Source organism: Acanthochromis polyacanthus, chromosome 16 (genome assembly GCF_021347895.1).
Source record: "Acanthochromis polyacanthus isolate Apoly-LR-REF ecotype Palm Island chromosome 16, KAUST_Apoly_ChrSc, whole genome shotgun sequence".
NCBI classification, from domain to species: domain Eukaryota; kingdom Metazoa; phylum Chordata; class Actinopteri; family Pomacentridae; genus Acanthochromis; species Acanthochromis polyacanthus.
The window spans coordinates 10,821,754-10,844,831 of NC_067128.1; the positions used below are offsets into that span (position 1 = coordinate 10,821,754).

General features: G+C 39.4%; 4 protein-coding genes and 1 non-coding gene across 5 annotated transcripts in view; 4 read left to right on the top strand and 1 right to left on the bottom strand.

Moving 5' to 3' along the window:
* The first annotated feature begins 429 nt into the window (after nt 1-429).
* On the top strand, nt 430-5,027 carry stx11b.1 (syntaxin 11b, tandem duplicate 1). Its single transcript, XM_022198220.2, has 2 exons — nt 430-970; nt 3,175-5,027. The coding sequence occupies exon 2, from the start codon at nt 3,182-3,184 to the stop codon at nt 4,082-4,084; it is 903 nt and encodes a 300-aa protein (XP_022053912.1). The 5' UTR covers nt 430-970; nt 3,175-3,181; the 3' UTR covers nt 4,085-5,027.
* Nucleotides 5,028-7,990: 2,963 nt separating this feature from the next.
* On the top strand, nt 7,991-9,380 carry LOC110953970 (syntaxin-11-like). The gene has a single exon (XM_022198221.2). The coding sequence runs from the start codon at nt 8,025-8,027 to the stop codon at nt 8,916-8,918; it is 894 nt and encodes a 297-aa protein (XP_022053913.1). The 5' UTR covers nt 7,991-8,024; the 3' UTR covers nt 8,919-9,380.
* A 750-nt stretch (nt 9,381-10,130) lies between these two features.
* On the bottom strand, nt 10,131-11,544 carry tssk6 (testis-specific serine kinase 6). Its single transcript, XM_022198237.2, is given in 3 exon segments — nt 10,131-10,876; nt 11,306-11,416; nt 11,418-11,544. Coding segments are annotated over 3 exon segments (765 nt in total). The 5' UTR covers nt 11,541-11,544; the 3' UTR covers nt 10,131-10,345.
* A 1,775-nt stretch (nt 11,545-13,319) lies between these two features.
* trnal-uaa (transfer RNA leucine (anticodon UAA)) lies at nt 13,320-13,402 on the top strand. Its single transcript has one exon. It is a non-coding gene; the product is annotated as a tRNA-Leu (tRNA).
* Nucleotides 13,403-16,311: 2,909 nt separating this feature from the next.
* The window catches only part of LOC127530389 (utrophin-like), a 33,511-nt gene continuing 26,744 nt past the window's right edge, over nt 16,312-23,078 (top strand). The window contains exons 1-2 of the mRNA XM_051937029.1: nt 16,312-16,733; nt 18,288-18,452. Coding sequence (XP_051792989.1) covers nt 18,380-18,452 — 73 coding nt within the window. The 5' untranslated portion in view covers nt 16,312-16,733; nt 18,288-18,379. The remainder of the gene's footprint in view (nt 16,734-18,287; nt 18,453-23,078) is intronic.

Here is a 23,078-nt window from a genome sequence, read left to right on the forward strand (position 1 = left end):
TGCTAGCATTGCGTTGCTAAGTTTGGTTGGCTTATTAATGTTGGTAATTTCATCAACTTAATATTCTGTGTGATTTAAGGCCAAATTTCTGCATTAGTTGATTTAAAACTAAATTAAAATTGAGGCAACTTCAATAAAATTGGCTTAAAACTTCATTTTTCTTCACCTTGAAGTCAAGATTTCAAGTCTCCTTCTCTATCTTCAACAATGTCAGATAGTTATGGCATTTAAAAATGACTGTAGAGGAGAAGCTAGTAATCCCAACTCAGTGGGATTTGTTGGTTGACCATAATTCCAGTAGACAGTTAAAAAGATTGATGCTAACTGTTCATTTATGTTGTAGTTGAGCCAAAGGAACATTGTGTGGTTAACTAATGTGTTAGATAATTGTTTGTTACAGGCAGGTACTGTATGTACAGTGCAGGGAGCAGGTAAAACCACATCGGTCTTTAATCACATACAGACATACACGCACAAACACACACATACAGGTGAGTTCGTGTGGAGTCATGGGCGTGGCTGTTAACACCTTGTGACGTCAGTTCAGCGCGGGTTTATGGCTCCTTCGTCTCCGAGACCATCAGATATCACAACCATTAAAAACTCAGCTACCAATCCTACCTAATTGCCCCCTGAAGGCAGCGTCATGCTCACATCTGCCCCCTCTCTGTTCACACACTCCAGCTGATCACACCTCGTCCCTCACCTGCTCCTGACATGCGGCGTCACTGCAAACCGACCGAGCTTCATTCCTGCTGTCACATCGTCACGGTGTTTGGTCGTGGCTCACTTCATCACCCGGACGAAACCCACACGGCAAAACCTTCTGCTGCGGCTCCAAACACAGCAGCTTTACGCACCGTGGGGCCTTTTGTCCTGCGCACAGCCGTGAGAGGAAGGATAGGATGGTGCTGCGGAGCCTGACATCAGCGGACAAAGTTTGATAGCTGCGGACATCAGAGCACGACAGGTAAGATCGTTTCCTCTAAACTCACCACCGTGCATGGCAATGAGGATGAAAGATGAAACGATTAACCTGCATATCTGCTAAATGTTTGACTCTGTCATTTAAAAAACAGTAAACTATGATATTGATCAGTAGAGAAAAGCCACTCATTTGATTTAATTACCATAAGATATGTATTTTTAGATTACTTAAAAAAAGCAGCTGTATTTGGCAACTTTTTGAATGGATTTCTAAGTGTTTGTCTATTTTTAAAGGTGTTTATCACGCAAATATTCTCATCATGATACTGACTTGTTGCAAATCATCTAAATCGTTCCCATTAAAAAAAACCAAAGAGCTCAGTTACATATTCAACTCCAGACTTGAATTTCTATTTGCATCAGGAACTAGTACGCATTTCAGTATTTTGTCCACTATATGTGAGCTTAATAAGGAATTGTATCTAAACCTTTCTGATCACTCATACACATTTCCAGCTGTTACTTCCAGTTAAAGCAGGAACAACAAATTTGACAGACATGTGATGCATGTACTCCTTCTAGCAGCCTCTCAAAGCCTTTCTAATAATGTCACCAGCCTCCTCATTACACACTGGACATGTTTTTGTTCGAACCTTTTCTCAAACTTAAAGATACGACCATATCTGATGTAAAAAAACAAAAAAAACAAAAAAAAACAACAATCTGATGCTGCAGTTTGGTTAAAAGTCAGAATGAATGTTTGGACAAACATGTCACACAGCTCACAAGTCAAAAGAACTCGTTTGGTGAGAAGCAACACCTTTGACTCACCTTTGGAGAACCTGTTGGGCCGGTGATGGGTGGATTGTTACCCCAAGGAAGAAGGAAAAGACTTTCAAGCAGACAGATATAACAAGGAGCTGGGCGTGTTTTAAATATTGTTTTGTGTCTGGATCATGAATGGAATTTGTGTGTCTTTAGATTTTATTTTTTCAAACTCGCTATGACTGGAAAATAAAATGTCCAGAATTTACTTTGCAATGAAAGACCTCTTTACCATTTATAATTAGAAAGAAATCCTTCTCACATTTGTAGATTTAATTACGTCTCCACACTGTTTAAAAGAAATAAATTGAACTTTTTTTGCATACATGGTGCCTTTTAAAAAGTACATTAAAAACAGTGGGATATAGTGGGATAAGATGGTGAAAATACTGGCAAATACCTGTAAAAATAATTATATTTTTAGCTAAATGTACACTACTGTTCAAAAGTTTTCCATGACAACTCACATTTTTATTCAACATAACAGCACAGGGTTTTCTAACCATCAATGAGCCTTTCAACACCATTAGCTAACACAATGTAGCATTAGAACACAGGAGTGATGGTTGCTGGAAATGTTCCTCTGTACTCTTATGTAGATATTCCATTAAAAATCAGCTGTTTCCACCTAGAATAGTCATTTACCACTTTAACTATGTCAAGACTGCATCTCTGATTAATTTAATGTTCTCTTCACAGAAAAATGCTTTTCTTTTAAAAATAAGAAGATTTCTAAGTGACATCAATCTTTTGAACAGTAGTGTAATAAAACAGTGTCATTTCATGGTCACACAAATTCCTATGTGTATACTGTTTGATGCGGACATTATCTAAAGCTTTGTCCTGTTTTTTTTCTTCTTCTTTTATCATCAACATGTAAATTAATTCATTTTTTTCTATGATCTTACTAGATATTGTCTGTAATTTAACAGAACATGGAAAACCAAGGGAAAAACATTTAAGAAAAGGCATTTAGTATCTTTTAATCCTTAACATACAGAATTTCTGCTTTAAATAACTTAAAATACCTGTAAAATTACAATATTCTTTTGATTATTTAGACACATAGTGTACTAGATACTATCTGTAATTTATCAGAACAGAAAAATCCGAAAATAGTAGTTTCAAAAATCATTTACTATTTTTCAATTCTTCTTATACACAGTATTGATTTTAAATAACTGCAAATGTCTCTAACATTGCAATATAATTTGCTGATTTAAATGCACTGTAATCACATGAAGCAAAATTTCTAAAAATACAAATTTTTAAATGTGGGCTTTATTTACAGGTTTCGCCGTTTCTTAGACAATCAGCATGTGAATTCACTTTTATTTCTGTGATTTTACAAATTTTGTATTACTGTACATTATACATTTCAGTAGATTACAGTTATCAACTCTTCAATATCTTCCACTGCAGCCCAGCCATGAGGGACAGACTGAGCCACCTGCAGGAAATGTCCAATGGACATGTGGAGCCGATGGAGTATGAAGAGCCCACTGGCTCTGATACCTTGAGCAACGTGGACCTGGAGGACGAGCTGCCCCATGAGGCGGTGGTGTTTGAGGACAACAGCCCCGCTCTGGAAGAGGTCTTCTCCCAGTCCCAAGACATCCACAGGGAGATCCAGCTCATCCGCCTGGAGGTCAAACGGCTCCGTGAGCAGAACTCCCGCATGTTGCAAGGCACCACCACCATGAGCACCATTAAAAGAGACTCCAACGCCATTGGTGCCGACATAAAGAAACGAGCCGAGGATGTTCTAGCGCGTCTGCACGACATGGATGGAACATCCCACAAGCTGGAAGAAACTCACGGCTCTAACTCTGCCGTCACACGCATAGCCAGAACCCAGTACGCCTGCCTCAGCAACGGTTTCCGTGACGCCATGTTTGACTATAACGAGGCCGAGATGAGTCACCGAGAGAACTGCAAGGCCCAGATCCAGAGGCAGATGGAGATAGTGGGGCGCGAGGTGACGGGGGAGGAGGTCGAGGAGATGATAGAGAAGGGCCAGTGGAACATCTTTAATGACAACATCGTGAGTGAAGGCAAAACAGCCCGATCTGCTCTGTCCCAGATCGAGAAGCGTCACCAAGAGTTAGTGGACCTGGAGGCTCGCATCAGTGGCATCCATGAGATATTCCTGGACATCGCCATGCTGGTGGAGGAGCAGGGCCCCATGCTGACGTCCATCCAGAGCAACGTGCAGAAAACAGACGAAGGAATCCAAGACGCCCTCGTCAAACTGGGCAGGGCCAAACGGCATGACAGCAACAACCCTTTCAAAAAGATGTTTTGCAGCTGTTTTCCATGTTTCAACTCTTGATTGTAGAGAAATAGAGGAGTCGAGGGACAGCCAAGAAGGCACTTTGCTGTCCAGACATAGACATTTTCAGCATGTCATTAGTAAACTGCTCCTGTCATCAAAGTATTTATCTGCATGGCCTGTATAGCTATTGCATTCAAACACATTTTCCTGAATTACAATAAAGGTTTTTAAAAAAGTAAACTATTTTGTTTGGCTAATATATTTTTAATTATATTTAAGTAATTAAAGTCTGGGACGTTCAAATGAAATGATAATAAATCACAATTCTTCCTCTATGACTGAGGTGTGATGAAGGTGTGAAACTACAATTTGAAGATATTTTTCATGTTTTAGAGCCTGCTGAGTCTCCACATGGCAGTGATTTTACAAATGCAGTCACTTTCAGGAATATTTTCATGCGACTGAGGGGGCGAGATGCATGTTAGTGCTGGGAATGCTGCTGTAGAAAATGATGCAGTACACTGCCACGGTGGTAAACCTTAAAGAAATTATTTTAAATACGGGTTAAATCAAAAAATTCTTACCTTAATTTTTTTACCATCTGTCCTATAATCTCTACATGTAATTCCCTTTGGTCTTAGTTAACATAAGGCTGAGAGGCTCTTCTAGAAATTGTAAAATTGAGTTTTTGATGATTACACCAACTTCTCTCTGTATTATTGTGTGTAACAAGCCGTTCTGTGTTGACCACATTGCACAACACTTTAAGAATTCCCCATCTCTTCCTCATACTCTCTTTTGAGCCCGTAAGTAAACATGTTGACTTCACCTCATCCTCAGTCTAGAATTATGCAGGGATTCACTGTTGATGTCGACTGTGCACTAATATGTTACTTTGGATGGATGGTTAGTTTTTCATGAATTTTGTATAATACTTTTTTGTCTTTCTTCTGTGGTGTCTTTATTTCATCATAATATATTAAAATATTACATGACTCTGGCCTTTTTCTTGCTTTGACATAAAATCTACATCAGCACACAAATTTTTGATGAGATTTAGTATTTTGGTGTTTATTTGCACTTTGAACACACAGACACATCCTCGACAATTAAATATGACCCAACTGTGGGTCATTCCAAATCAAATCATCAAATTTTTAGACCGATTTCTGCTCAACCATCTCTGATTTTCCTGAAATTTTTAGATCACGAAATATGGATATTTTTAAAGATATCCATACAATTTTACACTATTTCCAGATGGTTACGTTTAAAAATTGTCCAACTTTCACCAACTCTTTTTGTGCTTTGACATTTGAGACTATGCTTTAACAATAGTATCTCAGGAAATGTTGAAGATAAAAGCTGGATATTTTCACTGTTATTTCACAAATATGTCGTTGATTCAGAATCTAACTAAAATATAACTAAGAAAAAAACATTTCCGGGCTGTTTATTTTAGGACCCATACATCAGTATAACCATGATCAAATACTTAAATTTGATGGGATTTTTCTAGCTGGAAATGTTCATGTCTTGATGTTTATTTAATGGTAATCTGATGTACTTGTGTGTAAATTTATTCTCATGATCATTGTGGAAACAGTTTAATGGGATCAAAATTGATTCTTATGTTTTGTATTCCAATGGAAACAAACTTGGTCTTTAACACAAAAGTGGTGAGCTGGACTTTGCCTTCAAGCATTTCTTACAAGTACTAGGGCACTGCATCGAGCTGAATATGTGATGTCCTAAGTTACTGAAAGCGATGCTGTACGCCAGTATTCAAAATTGTATTCACTTTTGTGTTATATTTGGAGAAACATTTCTCTTCTACTTGGATCGGTACTTTTGTTTGTGGAACAACATGCCACACGTGCTCAATTAGTTCTGAAAGTTCAACAAAAATACCTGTTTTCGTATTTGTGACCAAGTGTTTCACACTGAAAAGTACCGTTTGTGTTTCGTTTTGTGTAATTGTGACATGCAGCTACATCTGTCTCAGAAAATGACACTAGTTGACTTCTTCAGTGGCAATTTTTTTGTTAATGTGAACTCAGTCGTGGGACTTTTCATGACGACTTCAATTTTTTTCAGAGATCAACTCACCCAGAGGGCTGCATAGTGGAGTAGTGGTTAGCACTTTTGCCTTGCAGCAAGAAGATGCCTGGTTCAAATCCCAGCCTGGGATCTTTCTGCATGGAGTTTGCATGTTCTCCCTGTGCATGTGTGGGTTTTCTTCAGGCACTCCGGCTTCCTCCCACAGTCTAAAAATATGCTGAGGTTAATTGATGACTCCAAATTGCCTGTAGGTGTGAATGTGAGTGTGATTGTTTGTATATGTAGCCCTGCGACAGACTGGCGACCTGTCCAGGGTGTCCCCTGCCTTCGCCCGAGTCAGCTGGGATAGACTCCAGCGACCCTAGTGAGGATAAAGCGGTGTATAGAGGATGGATGGAACTCGCCCAGAGTCAAAGTTTTTTTATGTACTTGTCCAAATTTCAGGCATTTATTCCTTATAGTTCCTGAGATATTGTCATTTAAACTAGCCTTAAACTCAGTGTGCAAAAACATGCTTTCAGTGGGTTAATGGTTTTTACTCAGAAAGTACTTTATATATGAATCTAAAAGTTCACAAATACCCTTTCAAATATCCATAGTATATAATAAAAAACATTTCAAGCAGATCAGAGATGGTTGAGCAGAAGAACCCTGATGATATGAGATGGAACGACATCCTATGAAAACTCATTTCTCTGTTCCCTGGCATGTAGCATGTTCTTTGTGCACAAACATCCACACACAGGTGTCATCAATCAGCAAATACACAGCAGCTTGTTCTGCAGTCCTCAGCTGGTAAAGTGTAATTCCACACGTTTCATTTCCTACTTTCTCACTTGTTCTGAGTGCATTATTTGACAAGAATGGCTTTTTTTATTTAACTGAATTGCCTGATTCCTGAAGTGAACCAAACCTTCAAAAAAAGGATCTGATTTCAAGGAAGTATTGTGTGTTGCAGTGGCTTCATCTGCGTCGGTTACGTCTGAAGCGGCAGCAGACACACATGCTGAACAGGCAGCACACAGCCAACTTTCCTTATCAGATTGTCAGTATTATGCATTTTCAAGTTCCTTGGATCAAATAAATCTAAAAAGAAAGGATTTACTTCTTTTTTTTTTAATCTTGTGGGACCCAGGCAGAAGAGGTAAGGTGGTTTGATTTGAGAATTTAATTATATCTGATTGATTTTCTTAGTGAAAGCGAGGCCACTGGGATATACCCTAATAATGGATATGACTCCTACTCATTCAGTCAGCGCTCTGCTCCACAGCCAGCATAAAGGGAGATTAATTTAAAGTCATTTGATCATATATTGTGACAACTTTTACGACTTTTAAACCAACATGGAATGAGGAAATTGATTTTCAGTTTAAACTCTCACACTGCATGGAAAGATACCTGCCATTCAAATGCTACAATTCTGCAAGTTTTGTCCAGAATAAGATTAACTAGATGAACATATACAAACTACTCGGACAAATAAATGTAAATCTCAAACTATCTCAAGTGACAAATCCAGTTTCACAGCAAAAGTGTTCTTTTCTGTAAGGCAGTGTCTTCCTTGTTCCTGGTTTAAATAAAGGCATTCCAGTGAGGCACTGAGTTGTGACTGTTGTCATTGTTGACCAGTTGTTGCATTAGTTGTAGCAGTTGTACAATGCCGACATTGGCTTTTAGATGAATTTTGCAGTTTCCTCTGGGTAAATTTGGATGTAGAAAAGTCTGCAGTCCTATCAGAGCACTGAGTGTTTATTTTCATGTATATAGGCGATGTGTGTCTACAACTCCACATGTAGGATGAATGCCATATTGAATATGAAGCATATGTTTTATCTTTTTGTTGAACTCTCTTGTGTTTCTGGTTAATCAAACCAAAGCTGGACTAGAGATGAACCCAGAAACCAGCATTTTCTTTCCTTCTGGTCTCTCAGGCAGGATGCGGGACATGCTGGAGAGGCTGCAGACCATCAGTGAGGACCATGAGGATGAGGAATTAGAGTTTAATGGCCCCGAGTATGACGCAGACAAGGTGACTCTGTCTCAACAGGCAGTGATCTTTGAGAACTCCTCAGCTATTGATGAGGTCCTGAAGGAAGCCCAGTTCATACGCAAGGAGATCTCCTTGCTCCAGCTGGAGGTGGAGCGTATGTGCATGCAAAATGAACGCTTTGGTACCTCCGTGCGCCGCCTCACCCTCCTTAAAAAGGACTGTGACTCCATTGCCAAAGGGGTCCAGCAACGTGCAGAGGCCCTGTACGTCCGTCTGCAGGACCTGGGTAAGATGAGTAGTCAGCTGGAGGAGAAAGAAGGTCCTAACTCTGCTGTTAGTCGCATCGCCCGTACTCAGTATGACACGCTGACTCATGCCTTCCGTGCTGTCATGAGTGACTACAGTAAAGCTGAGGAGAAGCAGAAGAACACATGCAGGACGAGGATCCAGAGACAGGCGTCCATAATGGGCACAGACATCACCGATGAGCAGCTGGATGTGCTGGTGGACAAAGGTGGTGAAGGCTGGGCCGAACTGTCCCAGAGCCTTCAGCCACAAGCGGCTCGAACATGCCGCATGGCCTTTTGTGAGATCAAGAGCAGACACGAGCAGCTGGTGGAGCTGGAGGCCAGGCTGAAGGAGGTCCACGAGCTGTTCCTGCAGATGGCCGTGCTGGTGGAGGAGCAGGGATCCCTCCTGAATAACATCGAGGTTCACATGCATCGCACTCAGGAACATGTTGACCAGATCAACGATCACATCAAGAAGGCCGTACAGTACAAGAAGAAAAACCCTTTTCTGCAGTGTTGCCCCTGTCTACCTTGTTGGAGAAAGAACTAAAGCTTTTAGGAGTTAGTTTGACATTATGTAATTTTATGGACAATTCAAAATTAAAGTAAACATCAACTATGTATAGTAAAAATATGGAACTGAGCTGAAAAATATCATGCATAATTTATAGTGAATTTCAAACTTTGCAGAGACACTTGTAGCAGGAAGTATAAAAGAAATGGACTTGCTCTAAAGAGTTGCATTGTTTTAATGTGTATAGCTTAATTCTTAAACTTACAGGCTGTTTGAAATTTGATTAACTGTAAAATCACAGAATTATTCAGTGTGTGTGTGTGAGAGAGAAAAGCGGAATCTGTTTACATTTTAAGTGGTTTACTGACACAAAATAAATGCTGTTCTACTAAATTAAAATCAGTTTGTCGTCATTTGGTAAACAGCTTAGTTACGCGGGTCATGTGGGAAAGCTGTTCATGTGTTCTTTTGAAATTTGGAAGAACTGAAGTCATGAGAGTGAACGGTAGAAGGTAAGAATGGATTAAGAGCTGACAAACTGCAGCCAGTGGTGGTAAATCATGAGCTGAACATGGAAAGTTGAATAGATGGGGGACATGGCAGAAATTTGGATTCAGGTGTTACAAGTCACAAATGATACTACACGGCCTGTAGAAGAATAGGGGAAACTTATTTAAAGTAATCAGCTCGCTCCTTCAGATTCTTCTTTTAGTAAAGGAGGAAGAGACGTGCCATCTGATCCAGTAAAATAATCCAAGCTATTTCCTCTGTAAGAGTTGTGACATTTAGCTTTTAATGTGATGGTGTGTCTGATCTAGAGGAAGCCAAATCCTGTTAAAAAGTGGTACAGCAGGTTTAGGGTTAAATAACTCCAGTGGTCTGCTGACTTACAAATAACCAACCAACCAAAAAAAAAAAAAAAGACAACAAAAAACAAGTTGCTTAAGCCCAGCCTGACTAAGCTGACCAAACCTATAGTAGCTACTCTTAACACTCTTTCCTCCTCATCATTGGAGCATTGTGGGTGCATCATGTCTGGTATATAATAACAATAATCATTTATAATGCACTTAATTTAGCACATAATTTACACAATTTGGTCTGCTTAGTATCAGCTGAAAAAACAAAAGCTCTAAAAATCTGAGTTTTGAGGTGGATCTGGTCTTTCAGAATAAAAAGAGATTAAAACATAAATCCACAACTTTGGAAACGGGTATGTTATTTAATGTTAATCATTGGTTATTCATTTAACATCCCAATCATGTGTTAAAGCCACTGAAAATAATGATGCAGTTGTGACACTACTTTACTCTTTGTACTAGCCAGATTGTGTTATAATCCTGCTCCAACCCCTGCCCTTCTTTCTCCTTCTGCCTCTTTTTCCTCCTTTCTCCCTTGGTTCCTGGTCTGTTTCAGTTTTGACCCATCTGTCTTTTTGGTGGGGCTACACAGTGGAATAGTAGTTAGCAGATTTGCCATGCAGCGAGAGGATTCTCCACAACAGAGTGCAGAATGCGGTGGATGAGGGCCTTTGCTTCAGATGATACAGGTGGAATTTCTGGAAAGTTAATGCAATGCTCCATTTGTTCTTTCACCATCCTTGTAATGTTGGAGTCGTTGAAGGGTAGAGATGCATAGAGCATCATATATAGCACAACACCCATGCTCCACACATCAGACACTTTTGGGTTGTAGGGAAGTCTCTTTAAAATCTCTGGTGCTGCATATGCTGCAGTGCCACAGTAGGTTTCACTCAGCACCATCTGACCATCTACATAAGACCCAAAGTCACACACTTTGATGTTGTTGTGCATGTCCAGCAGCAGATTTTCACATTTAAGGTCTCTGTGAGCCACGTCCATGTTATGAAGATACCGGAGGGCCGTACATAACTGTTTGAAAAGCCTGCAGCTGGAGGATTCCTCTAAGGCCCCTTGGACAGAAATGTAGTTTGACAGGTCTCCATTCTTACAGAGTTCCATCACTATGTAGATCTACAAATTAAAAAAAAACAGCAAAGTATGTGTAAGTGAATGCACAATGATGCAAAGGAAAAAAGGTGAGAAAATTCTGACTTCACAACATAAACTGTAGCAGCAGCATCAACATGCTGAAGAATGTTGTTGTTGATTGTTGGTTCCTAAAAGCACTAATTGAGATTTTGTTAAGATTAGGCACAAAAGCAACTTAGTTTCCTTGGGGAATATGCTTTAAGTTAAAATTACTACTTCAAGGTTGGAGAGCTCTTGTCACTGTGGTTACAATAACCAATTGGTTAACATTAGGGGACAACTGTGCTCATAGTAAACCAATCTTCTCTTGGAAAAGTGAAACAAACATTGATCTCCATGAACAGTGTAGAGGAGCAATCTCAACTGTGCAGTAATGACAATAAAAGAGAAGAAACTATAAATATATCTTACCGTTCCAAGCCGTGATTCAGAGATGTGATGAGTCTTGATAATGTTGGGATGGTTAACAGATCTAATGATTTTTTTTTCACGGGACAGGAAGTTTTCCCTGTCACTAGGACTAATTGTTTTTTCTGTCTATGATTTTCATGACAATTGATTTCTTCATGTGAGTTGAATACGCTCTCACTTTACCAAAACCGCCTTCTCCCAGGTAGCCCTGAAGTGCATAACCATGTCTCCCCATTAAAGTTGTATCCATCCTGACCACAGTAAGATGAGTTACTGAGTTATGTCCAAAACATTTTTCAATGTGAGTCAGTATTGAATTTCCCTTCGGGGATGAATAAAGTGATTCTATTCTATTCAGTGAGTGACTGGTGACTGGCATGTCATTACTTTTTTATTGTATATTTTTGGGAATAATAAACAGAAAATAGTCTGTTTACATTTTTTTCAGGCTACATTCCTCATTAAACACACAAATATTAAATCTTGAAAACAAGTATTTCCATATGAAAATGAATGTGTTTGAATAAATGCAGTCTTGAAATAGGTTTACCACAGTGCTGGGTAGAGACACAGAGTGCTGAATTTTTTATTGCACTGAAAACTCATCTATTGCTGAATATGAACATTAAAAACCTTTGAATTCTTAAAACCAGAGCAATATCAAAAGATGAATAGGAGCTTGTTGGGACGGGTACAAGTTTAATGGACAGACAGACTGTGTTTCTCTTCTGACTGTGAAGCATCAGAGCGGCCAAAACAGAAGATACACCTGCCAGTTTATTCAGAGAAACATTGTAAAGATAGATGCTCACTACACACCTGTCGTTGAAGGTAGGACCACATATAAACCTAAGAGCCCCTTACAATCACATGATTTTTATAAAAAGGAGTCACATGTATTCATGTTGTAATGTTGTCTATCCAACATGTGTCATCTTGGATAGACTCCAGCACCCCCCACGACTTTAATGAGGATAAAGCGGAGTATAGAGAATGGATGGATGGATGGATGGGTATGCATGTGATGTAAAAACATGTGTTAGCATTGCGCCATTCCATCAGCAGCAAAACCAGTGGGATTTCTTAAGTTTTTGTTGAAGGTTCAATTTAAATTGTGCACAATTTAAATGTAAACACAAAACGAAACCTTCAGCATTGCACATTGAGTGGAAAATTACACTGGTTTTCTGGTTTTGCTGCTGTCCCCATGATGGAACGCTAAGTGGCATCTTTTGCTAGTTTTGGACTTAATATGACTACCTTCTATAATGCTCTGTTTTCACTGTTTGGACTGAACAAGACTAGGAACAGTCTGGCTCTAGAGGGAACACTCTCCTCTATTCAGAGCCCCCTCATCAGCATCCCGTACAAAACAAACCTCACTCTAAGGTCTGGTCACACGTTGGCAGCCCTGTTTTCGTTCTTGACTTTATGAACAATTCATAAGCGTCTTTCTGCGTTAATAGCTTTGCTTTGCATTGTCGCTCTTTTGGTCGCAATGTACTGCAAACACAGCGTAACATCCCTGTGTGTGTGTTCATGTGTTGTGTGTGCTGTATCGAAACTGAAACTTCTGCTCGTAGTTAGCATGCTAACACCACTACACGGATCCAAGTGAGATAACTTGTATTGACAACGATTCACACAGCGGGGCTTCCCGTAAGTAAACAAGCTGGCGTTTTTGTGTTTGAAGTTCCATTCACATCCAACACTACCGTAAGTAGTAGCAGAAGTAATAGTTTAAGTTAAAGCCGTGCTGTGCTACCTACGTAAACGGCATACATTGGCACAGAAGTCAGATATGAGTTAGCTGCTAGCTGCTAACACCGCACGAGCATCATACTTGACTCGTGATTGTTGATTCATCGTCGCTTCCGCAGAGGTACCGCTACATTCCATGTGAATTGGTAACTGCGTAAGAATCTGAAGATTAAATGAAAAATAAATTTATCGGTTAATCTGATTTTGGGCTCTGAGTTTTTCTAGGGGGAACGCGGCGGGATGCGGTGTATACACCAGGATGGCCGAGTGGTTAAGGCGTTGGACTTAAGATCCAATGGACATATGTCCGCGTGGGTTCGAACCCCACTCCTGGTAAAGTTATTTTGTTTGTTGGTGTCTTTGTGAGGTTCACCAAATAATCTGCATTCATTTCAATAAAATAACATCAGCCTCTGTTCGGAAGACCACCGACAAGAATAGCAAAATAAGCCATTGGAAAAGGAGGCATATTTGTACAGTAACTATATAAAATGAAACAGTGACCAACTAATTTAAGGCACCTAAAACACTGTAATGCAGTGTTTGTTATTAGCTTGCCTTTTTATAAATACAAATATTTTGTTTTATTACTATTAATATTAGTTGGGAACAGTGTTTCTTTGCTCTGTGTTATACTGCAAAAAACATGCAAACATAGTATTGATGCTACAGTAATGCTGAATAATCTCGATCTAAAACAATGTCATTAGGATGAAATCATACTGATAAGCAATACATACACAATATTTAAATATACCACCTCCTGCTGGTTAATACAAAGTATCCAAACATTTGCGATATTTAGTGAATCTGCATTATTTCAATAAGTATTTTCAACTAGACCAAATAAGATGAGCACCTTAAATTTTGAATCCTTTAAAAATAAGCAAACAAAACTGTATTTGTTAGTAAACTACATTTTCATTGCTGTTAATCTTTTAGAACCAATAGCATCATTATGACAGAAGAGGGCACTGTAGGTCCTTCTTGTCGTTCCTGGGCTTGAGTCGACCAGAGGCCTACACACTCTCACCCCTGTAATTTCACAGCCGGGGCGATGCCTTAGACTCATTGGTACCCGGTCATCTGCGTCTGCCACAGGAAAACCTTCACAGGAAACAGCAGCGCTTCAGTAGCCTGCTGTGGTGTAGCTGCATAAGACCAAGAAGTGCAGATGCAAAAGAGGCTTTTTGAAATGTTCTTGAACCCGACGCTATGAATGCACAGCAGCTTTGTGACAAATTGCAGTCTGTGAACTTCTATGTGTTCTTGCCCCCCCCTCTGCTCCCTTCTCTCATCGCCAAACAAATATGCTGTCACTTGATAGGTGTTGCAGGCCTAAGAGAACACTCATTTGTGAAATGGAGCGTCTTCTCCGAGCTTTGTGAAGAAACGTCCACAAAAGAGCCCTGACAACCGAGAAGCGGGAGGAAGAAGGATGAAGGTTTACAATGGGAGATCAACATATCTGCATCCCCAAAGCCTCAGAGACTCTTTCCAAAGAGCTGTAATCTATTATTCAGTCCCCTCAGGTAACAGAAAAGTTGTTGCTTTTCAGGCCGACATCACCCAGTATGATAAAATGAAACCTGATACAAGAATTATTATTTTAATTGTAATAACACATTAATAATTGTTGTAGTGATGATCACAGTTATTGTGACTATTATTAAAGAATTATTGCAAATTGGGGCTCAATACAGATCTTTTTATTTAAAATATGTGTGTGTCTTAAAATTATAATATAACTGTCATTTGAATCATCTGTTCCATCCTAGGTTTTGTTTGCATTTTGTGTATCAGATGTGTTATTTAAATGAAGTTCATTATTAATAATAAAAGGCCTGTTTTGTATATTTAATGCATTGACTAAAAAATAGAAACCCGATAAATTGAATTTATAGCTTTTTTCTGTAAAAAACAAATAAAAAAAAACAACAAAAATGTTTGGGTTGCAAGTTTGTTGATACTAATTTTGCTTAAAGAAAAGTATATTGACTAGATTTATTATTAAAGTTGAATGCAGAATATTGTTTCATACTGAGCATCACTTAATTGTTGATGCAATTTAAGGTAAATTCAGTTGATTAATCTGACAGTTATGTTCTCAATTAGTTAGATTTGCTTGTGGTGTATGTAAAATGTCAGAAAATGATGAAACATGTTGATCAAAACTCAAGATCATGTCATCAAATGTCTTGTTTTTTTCCCCACAAACCATAGATAATCAGTTTACTGTCATGGAAGAATAAGCAAACCAGAAAATATTTAAATTTAGGAAGCTGCAATCGAAGAATATTTTTTTCGGTAAACAATCTCAAACTAATTAATTAATTGCTGAATAATTAGTTACATATTTTGATCCGTGTCTTGTGCATACCCCAAAGATATTCAGTTTTTCTGTCATAGAAGTCAACAAATATTCAGAGGAATGAGAGAATTCTGACTTTTTTTCCTCAAGAAAATCTAAAATCAAACAATGAATGTCCGATTATTTAGTTATGATCAGTTTAATAGTTGGCGACTTATAATTATCGCAAATTTGCAATTAATGCTTGAAGTTAATTTTGTATTAGTTTGATTAATATATTTTCACTTTTATCATATCTTAGTGCCTTTATTTGTAATTAAGTTTTAAGCTGTGGTATTGCAATTTCTCACAATACATTTGTCACTTAAAGTAGTTGATTTAATACAACAGTATGTCACATTCATGTGTGTTACATTAAAACACCTATCTTCGATCTGGAGACTCATTTACGTGAAAACAATCCCTCGGCCTAGTAAACTTGAGAGGTATTTTTCCACAATTAGTGTTTCTATTAAAAGATGTTGGTTTTCCAGTGAGAGTCACTGGTTTTGTTGGGGTTCTGTCACGTGACGAGCACCGCGCCATGTTTCCATCTCCGCGTCAGGAAAACTTTTACAGCCGGAGGAAGAAAAAAAAAGCTGAAAACATCAATCAAGTTACCCGAAGTGGACGCTATGAATCCGGTTACAGCTTTCAAATTTAAAACGGGATCGCGGTAGCTTGTTTAGTGAGCCCCTTCATGTGTTAACATCAGGATGAGTTGTAAATTAATCAATTTAATCAATAATTTGCATAATATAAAATTTGTTTGAGATATTTCAAACGCCACATAGAGAAAAAAGACGACGGCTGTAAAAGGTTCAACCTTTTACTTTAAAGGAACGTGTCTACTATTTCCGCTGTCTTTAGCTGAATCTCTGTAGCTTAACATCGCTGAACGCAACAGGGAGAAAGAGTCCAGAAAGCAACAGGAACAAAGTTGTGGGACCTGAGTGAACATCGCTGCGGTGTTCACCCGTGAAATTTAATAACCATCTCTCCGTGTGCCGGACACAGGCAGCCGTGTGCTTTTAGGTCCACGGCCGCTGTGCTTTGCTTTGCATTGCAGAAAAGTGAAGCATTTATTTGGGTGTACATTGTGGAGTCTGGATGCGCATGAGGACGGCTGTCTTTACGAGCTAGCGTTTAACTTTCGTTAGTTAAAAACAGCGCCGCAGAGAAAATGCCTTAAACTGGTTCAAGTGGCGGACTTTGAAGACGCTTCAGTACATTTTCCAGCCTGTTTGTGTCCATACTCTCCACGTTTTGGACTTGTTTTGAGGGAACACGTCTCCTGAGCCCTTGGTGACAGCAGAGGTGAGTGTGCGATTTGGATACACGTTATTTGTGACTTTTATCAGTAAAGTCGCCGTTAAAAGTTAAAACATTGAAAAAGAAACCAAATAATCACTGTATTTGCTTAACCTGAAGTCCTGCACGTAGCTTAGGTTTTTGTTTTTCACCCCAGCCAGATTGTACTCGGATTGAATTCTCCAGTCATACCTAAGAGATAAAACATTAACCACAAGGCCACCACGGCTGATTTACTGTTAAAAAGTTACTCTGTGTTGTGCAACAGTATCGTAGGGGACAATCTGGTCAGATTCAGCACAGGAGTGATTTATTGGGCTCCAGCTGCTTTCATTTACACTCATGCCTCCTGCAAATCAACCAAACTAGAAAATACACACTAGACTTGAGAGAATTTCAATGTACAGCTGCTGATAGATCATATTAAGATGGTAGGTTGTGTCCCTTCAGTTGTTTTGCATTGGTTGTCAAAAATCTCACTCCTCTCTCAAACAGAGGAACTGAAATTGTCAAGATACCGGCAAGATCGATGGGCCTGCCTCTGTCTTGACTTTACAGTTGTTATTTTTGGGTCTTGCATCATCCCTTAAGAACTGTAACTCACCCAGTATCCCCTGGTAAAAGTGCTCACCAACTCCTTTCATGGTAAAAGCAAGCTTCCCTGGGAGTGAACACGGTTGAGTTTTTAATGAAAGGACACGCCGAGTTCAAGCAAACCACAAGTACCAGCATTAGCACTCGAATAAAAAGCAGGTTGCAGAAGAACAAACAAGACTGAGGCAAGCGGCCGATCAGTTCACAGGTCAGAATAAATACCTGGAGATCATTTCAGATCTCAAGTGAAAGCTGACCACATATCACCGCAGCGTTCTGTGTGTTTTTGTATGCCATGCCAACAAAATAAAAACTTCCTGTACAGTCATATTTTGTAGAGTTCTCAGAGAAAGCCATCGTCGTTCCAACTTGTCTACAAGACATCGCTGCTCCTTTGGTTTCTCTGAAATCGTTGCCATGGTGTGAAATAAACTTGAAGCCAAAATTCTAAATTAGGAGAGAGAATTAAATTTGACAAGACTTTAAACGTGTATGATGGTTAGTGGGGACAAACTGAAGCAAATGTGGTTGGACATAAACAAACTTCATTGCTATGTGATGCTTTTTTTTAATGTATTTCAAACTGTGACATTGTTATCTAGTTTGTTTCCAAGGTTTACAAAAATCCAGAACATAATTCTAAGTTATTGCAGCAGCAGTTACGATTACAGGAGTCTTTTTTTTTTTTTTTTTACACAAAAATCAATACCCAACTTGTCAGCTCAAGGTTACGGTGTGAAACATACCTGTTTCTTCCCCGACAGATATAGAGGTGAAGTCTCAAACAGCTGTGAGTGTTTTAACTCGCGTGTCAAGTCTGGGCGGCCTGGTTTGGCCACTTCTGATGTGAGATTTGTTTCTCCTCCTGAAATCAGTAACGAGCTAATAGGAGTAAAGCTTGGTATAATTTCTGGGAGCTTAACCGAGATGTAACTGACAGATTTGGGGTTTTACTCGTGCTTACAGGTGGAGAAAGAGGGCTGTTCCACTGCACATCAAGAGGCTTGGAGGTTTATCACACAGTTTCACCTGTTCCAACAGTGGATTAATTGGCAGTAATGGCATCACATGGTGACATCGCAGAAGGAGGAGCCAATGAAGAGTTCAGCGACATCATCAAGTGGAGATCTGGTATGTGTTTGATAGTTTGAGCCTTTGTATGATATTCCGTATAGAGCGTGTAAACGCATGTGTGGGTCCAAATGTGCAAACGAGTTAAAGGAAACACTGACACAGCCAGAAATCCTGTTGCGCATAGCTAACCTCAGCTCCCATGGAGGCAAGGAGAAGGGACAGAGACAAGGCAAGCAACAAAGGCGTGAAGAGAAGCAGAGATGGTTGACTGTAACGTGTTTACTAGGAAGAAAGAGAAAGTAACAAGGCAGGTGGCCAATGACAGCAGAGAAAAGGGAGGACAAGAATGCAGGGATGGGTTTAGAGGGCCGCACCCAGCCATCTCTTTCTCCGTGGATCATTCCATTCCATAGGTTAATCTTTTGCAGACGCCACCCACGAAAAGAGAGACGCACACAAACAAGTTGTTGTTGTAGTAAAAGGAGTGCTTTAATGCAACAGATTAAAGCTCTTTCTAATATCACGTTCATATGCTCATGTGCTGTACGTATGAGATGGGGTGGTGTGAGCAAAAGTGACTGATTGAGTGAGATAAACTGAACCAGAAATAACTTGTGTTCTTCCTGTGTAGGTCTGATTTGATACTTTAGAAGATGTGTTTTACATTATGTGTTTATCAAATGTTTATGATGGTTCTCATATATCAGCTGTAAAGATTCATGAACTGCTTCCCATTTTAAAAGTGCTAACTCAGCCCACATGGCCTTAAACGACACAATATGTTGTCGTGCATGCATTCAGAGCTGTCGTATGTGGATCGTTATCCTTTAACATAAACTGAGCTAAATCAGGTATCTTGCATCCACTATAAGATTAACCCCCTGAACCCCAACTTTCCAGTTGTGATTATGCTAATCATTTGTGACGTAGACTTGTTCAGCTTAAAATTGTAATGTTTCAGCAAGCTCACTTCATTCTGTCAAATTACCAAAAACAAACTGAATGATATTCTGTCAAATACAGAATATTCTGTGCTCCTTGTTAAGAAACCCTTCATGATTCAGCCGCAACCAACAGTCACATGACGACAATTCAGGGACTTTTCGGCTGAACTGGGCGGAACTGCAGGCTTTTAGGCATTTACAGAAAACAGAAGAAAATTATATAAGTATTCAAACAAATTTAAAGTATAAATAGTAAAATACCTGTTGTATTTTTCCAGTGTTGGTAACACATGTGGGCACTTGGAAAAATGTTGTACTTGTGTTTCAGCTTTCCTTCTTTAATGATTTATTGCATTATAAACTGTCATACTGCACAGAACACATTTTTTTATGTTCTTTCTGCTTTCAGCCATGGGCATGCTGTTTCCATAGAAGTGCAGGACTTTATATTACAGGGAAAAATGAGCCCAGAGTGAGTTAAAATACGGCAAGAGCAGAAAATGCCCCCAAACTGCTGGGAGCTCAGATGATTGAAGCTGCAATCAACTTAGGACGTGTAACTTATGTAGTTTTCACTAGTTTAAGCTGTAATGTGCCCTGTGAATAAATGCGTATGCTGGCATCTATCGCATGTTCTTTTGTGATCTCCTGGGATTCAACCTGCCCTTTCCGCTGCCAGCTCTCCATCCCTGCTGTCTCTCTCCCAGCTGTAAACAGTAAAGTACAGTATGAAAAGTCCGGTCCATGTGCCAGCTTTCTTCACCCACCCAGCCTCAGAGCGCTGGCAGATTCCGTGCCAGGAATTCCACTGCGCCGAAGTGAGTTAGTAATTTACAACGCTTGTCTCCAGACCACAGTGCTTTTCTTACAAAGATTCAGGTTTCCCTAGCAACCCCGAAAGTAATGTTTTCTTTTATGGCAAAGAAGGGGAAAATTTAGCACATAGCATAGCTGCACACGAAAACAGTCCAGAGAATATAGCAACGCTCTTTCATGTTGAGGTAACCGGCAGGTCTTGGTCCAAATGTTTCTTATCTTCACTTTTTGGATGAATGTTTATGGAGCGCGTGCAGTCGATATGCTGAAAGAAACATGGCTGAAAATAGGTCTTCTATTTTACAATTCAAAGAGCATGTTATAGTCTTTGAAACCAAGTTAAAGCAACTGAAAAAGCTGCAAACAAACCAATTAGAAAAGAGTCTGTGGAAGACACATTGCTCTACGTTTCACCAACATCTGCAGTTTCACAAGAAGACATTTTCAGGCATTCATAAACTGTGGTGAGTGATTGTTAAGGCTGATTCTGTGTCATTCAAACAAACCTGAGTTTGTCTGCTTTGGTGTTTGGTGTCAGACATTTAGACAGGAAGATATGTGGTGAGAAAGATTTGTAGCCTACATGGAGTTGAAACCTGGGCTCTCAGAAGTGACTGACAAACAGGTGAAGGTGTGACTGTGTGTGGCGAGCAGGTGGAGGGATGTTTCCACAGCTGAGATGACAAGCGCTAATGCACTTGTTCACGTGATCTCCATGCTGGTCACCATGTGGGCGTTGCTGAAAGGTTGAATAATTTATTCACAACACTGGAGTGTATACTTAAACAGCAAACTGTCACTATTGCTGACTGACAAAGTTGGCACCAGATTATGCAGAAAAAGTGAGCGTATTCTGTTATTTTGGAGCTATGGAAGAGTTAGTTTAGCTAGTGTGTACTTCTTTTGTAAACATGTGCTAAACAGTGCAGTCATCTATAGTAGGGCTACATCTAACAACTGTTTTTGTATCAGTTAATTGAATGTATATGAATGAATAATGCTGTACAGTATGAAATGTAAGCCACATTTTTTGTGTAAATGCAATACTGTAGGGTTTAACTGGCAGCTTTGCCATGATAAAAATACATAAAAAGGGGAGTTTTTATTTGGGTCAGTGGTGCAACTCAAAAGAAATTAAAGTTTCTTTCAAACCTCTTAACAAAATGAGCAATTTAGGTCTGCAAGTAAAACAAAGTGCAGCAGACATGGTAGATGTGTGACAAACTCAGAGCAACTAAAGCAATTTATTTTCTACTTATTGTGTAACTGCTTTCTGAATTTGGCTGTAGCTTCAAAAGCTCTGAAAATATATAGCTGCATTCTTAACAGACATTACAACTCATGTGGTTAGTTTGTCAGATGACGTTGAGGTTATAAAATCAGGATGAGAAAGAGAGAGATTTCTTTCCCGTCCTGAGCAAGCGAAATCTTTAGTGGTGCAGAGCAGTAGCTTAGAAACATCTGTTGGTTATCGTGTAGTCTTAATGGCCTGTGGTTCTTTCACTATTTGAAACTCATTCTGCTGTGTGACAACAGAAACAGCAAAATATGTAAATGAAACGGCTTTACTGGGATTTTGGCTGGATCAAAATGCAGTATATGTGTGCACACAAAGCAAGACAATGAAACAGATGTAAAGTGCATCTGTGCGTTTTCTCTTCAGATGCTAATTCATTGCGCTAATGTTTCTGTGGTAAAGTGGACAAAGTGCACCAAACACCTTTTTTCTTCTTTGACAATTTGAATTAAACCATACTTTCAAAGCTTTGGGTCTTAGGAAGCTTTTAAATTGAACTGAGTTTGATTTTACTGCTGCAATTGTCAGAAACTATAGTAGTGATCAATGACTGGAGCCAAAAACAACTTATGTCATGAAGCAGCCATTTTATAGTGATTCTGAAGAAAAGCATTTGTTTTATGGAGCTAAAATTAATAAAACATGTCAGTTTAAAACATTGACGCTGATGCATTTTCAGTGTTGGCCTCACTGATTTGCAGATTTCCAGTTTGCAGCAGCTCTAATCCACAGTCGAGGTGCAATGAAAAATCAGCGCAATCAGCTAAAATCAATGAAGAAATTCGATGCCAACACATTTAAGTATCAGTTTGTTGGCGACATCATCACATGTATTATTTGTGAATTACTGACTGATGTGATTATATAAAAGCATGGACCACCTTCTCATAATCTGTGGACGTAGGCTAAGTTGTGGAAGAACCAAGATCTTTGCTGATCTCAGCACAGCACACCTGAAAACACTGGATAGACCTGGGTTGAGCAGCTTTACAAAAAGTATAGAACACAGCTGAGTATAGGAAATTGCAGATATCTAGTAGCAAATTATAAATCACAAAAAGCACACATGTAGTCTGTTATAAAAGTAGCCTGCACATAAGCATTGTTGTTCTTTTTGTTATTAGGCAAATACATTAAAGAACTCCATGCTAAATGTCAATGCTGATCACTAAATCACACATGGTGCCCACTTTTACAGAACCTACAAAGCGATTTCTAAATTGTTTTGCATTTATCTGTTCACACACATTCATACAGCAGTGGTGGCAGAGTTGACGGGGAAAATGCTCACCTCCTATTAGGTACGACTTGCATCAGCAAAAGGGGGTGCCATGGATCCAACCTGCCTTGCAATTCGTATACAGTCCACTCTACCGTCTGACTCATGACCACTGAGTACTTGTGCAATTTGTAGCTGGTTATTTGTTTCAGTAATCAACAGATTGTTTGAACATCAAAATTTTAGCTAGTTGGAGCTCTAATCTCCGATGTGGGTTGAGGCTGGTCTTTGTTTTGCTCTGCCTCTTATGATGGACATCAGCGAGCGAGATAGTCAGTCACTTCTGCACACTCACAGCTCCGGAGGGGTGTTGGCCGGAGGTTCATGTGTTCCAGCGTGTCAAGTTG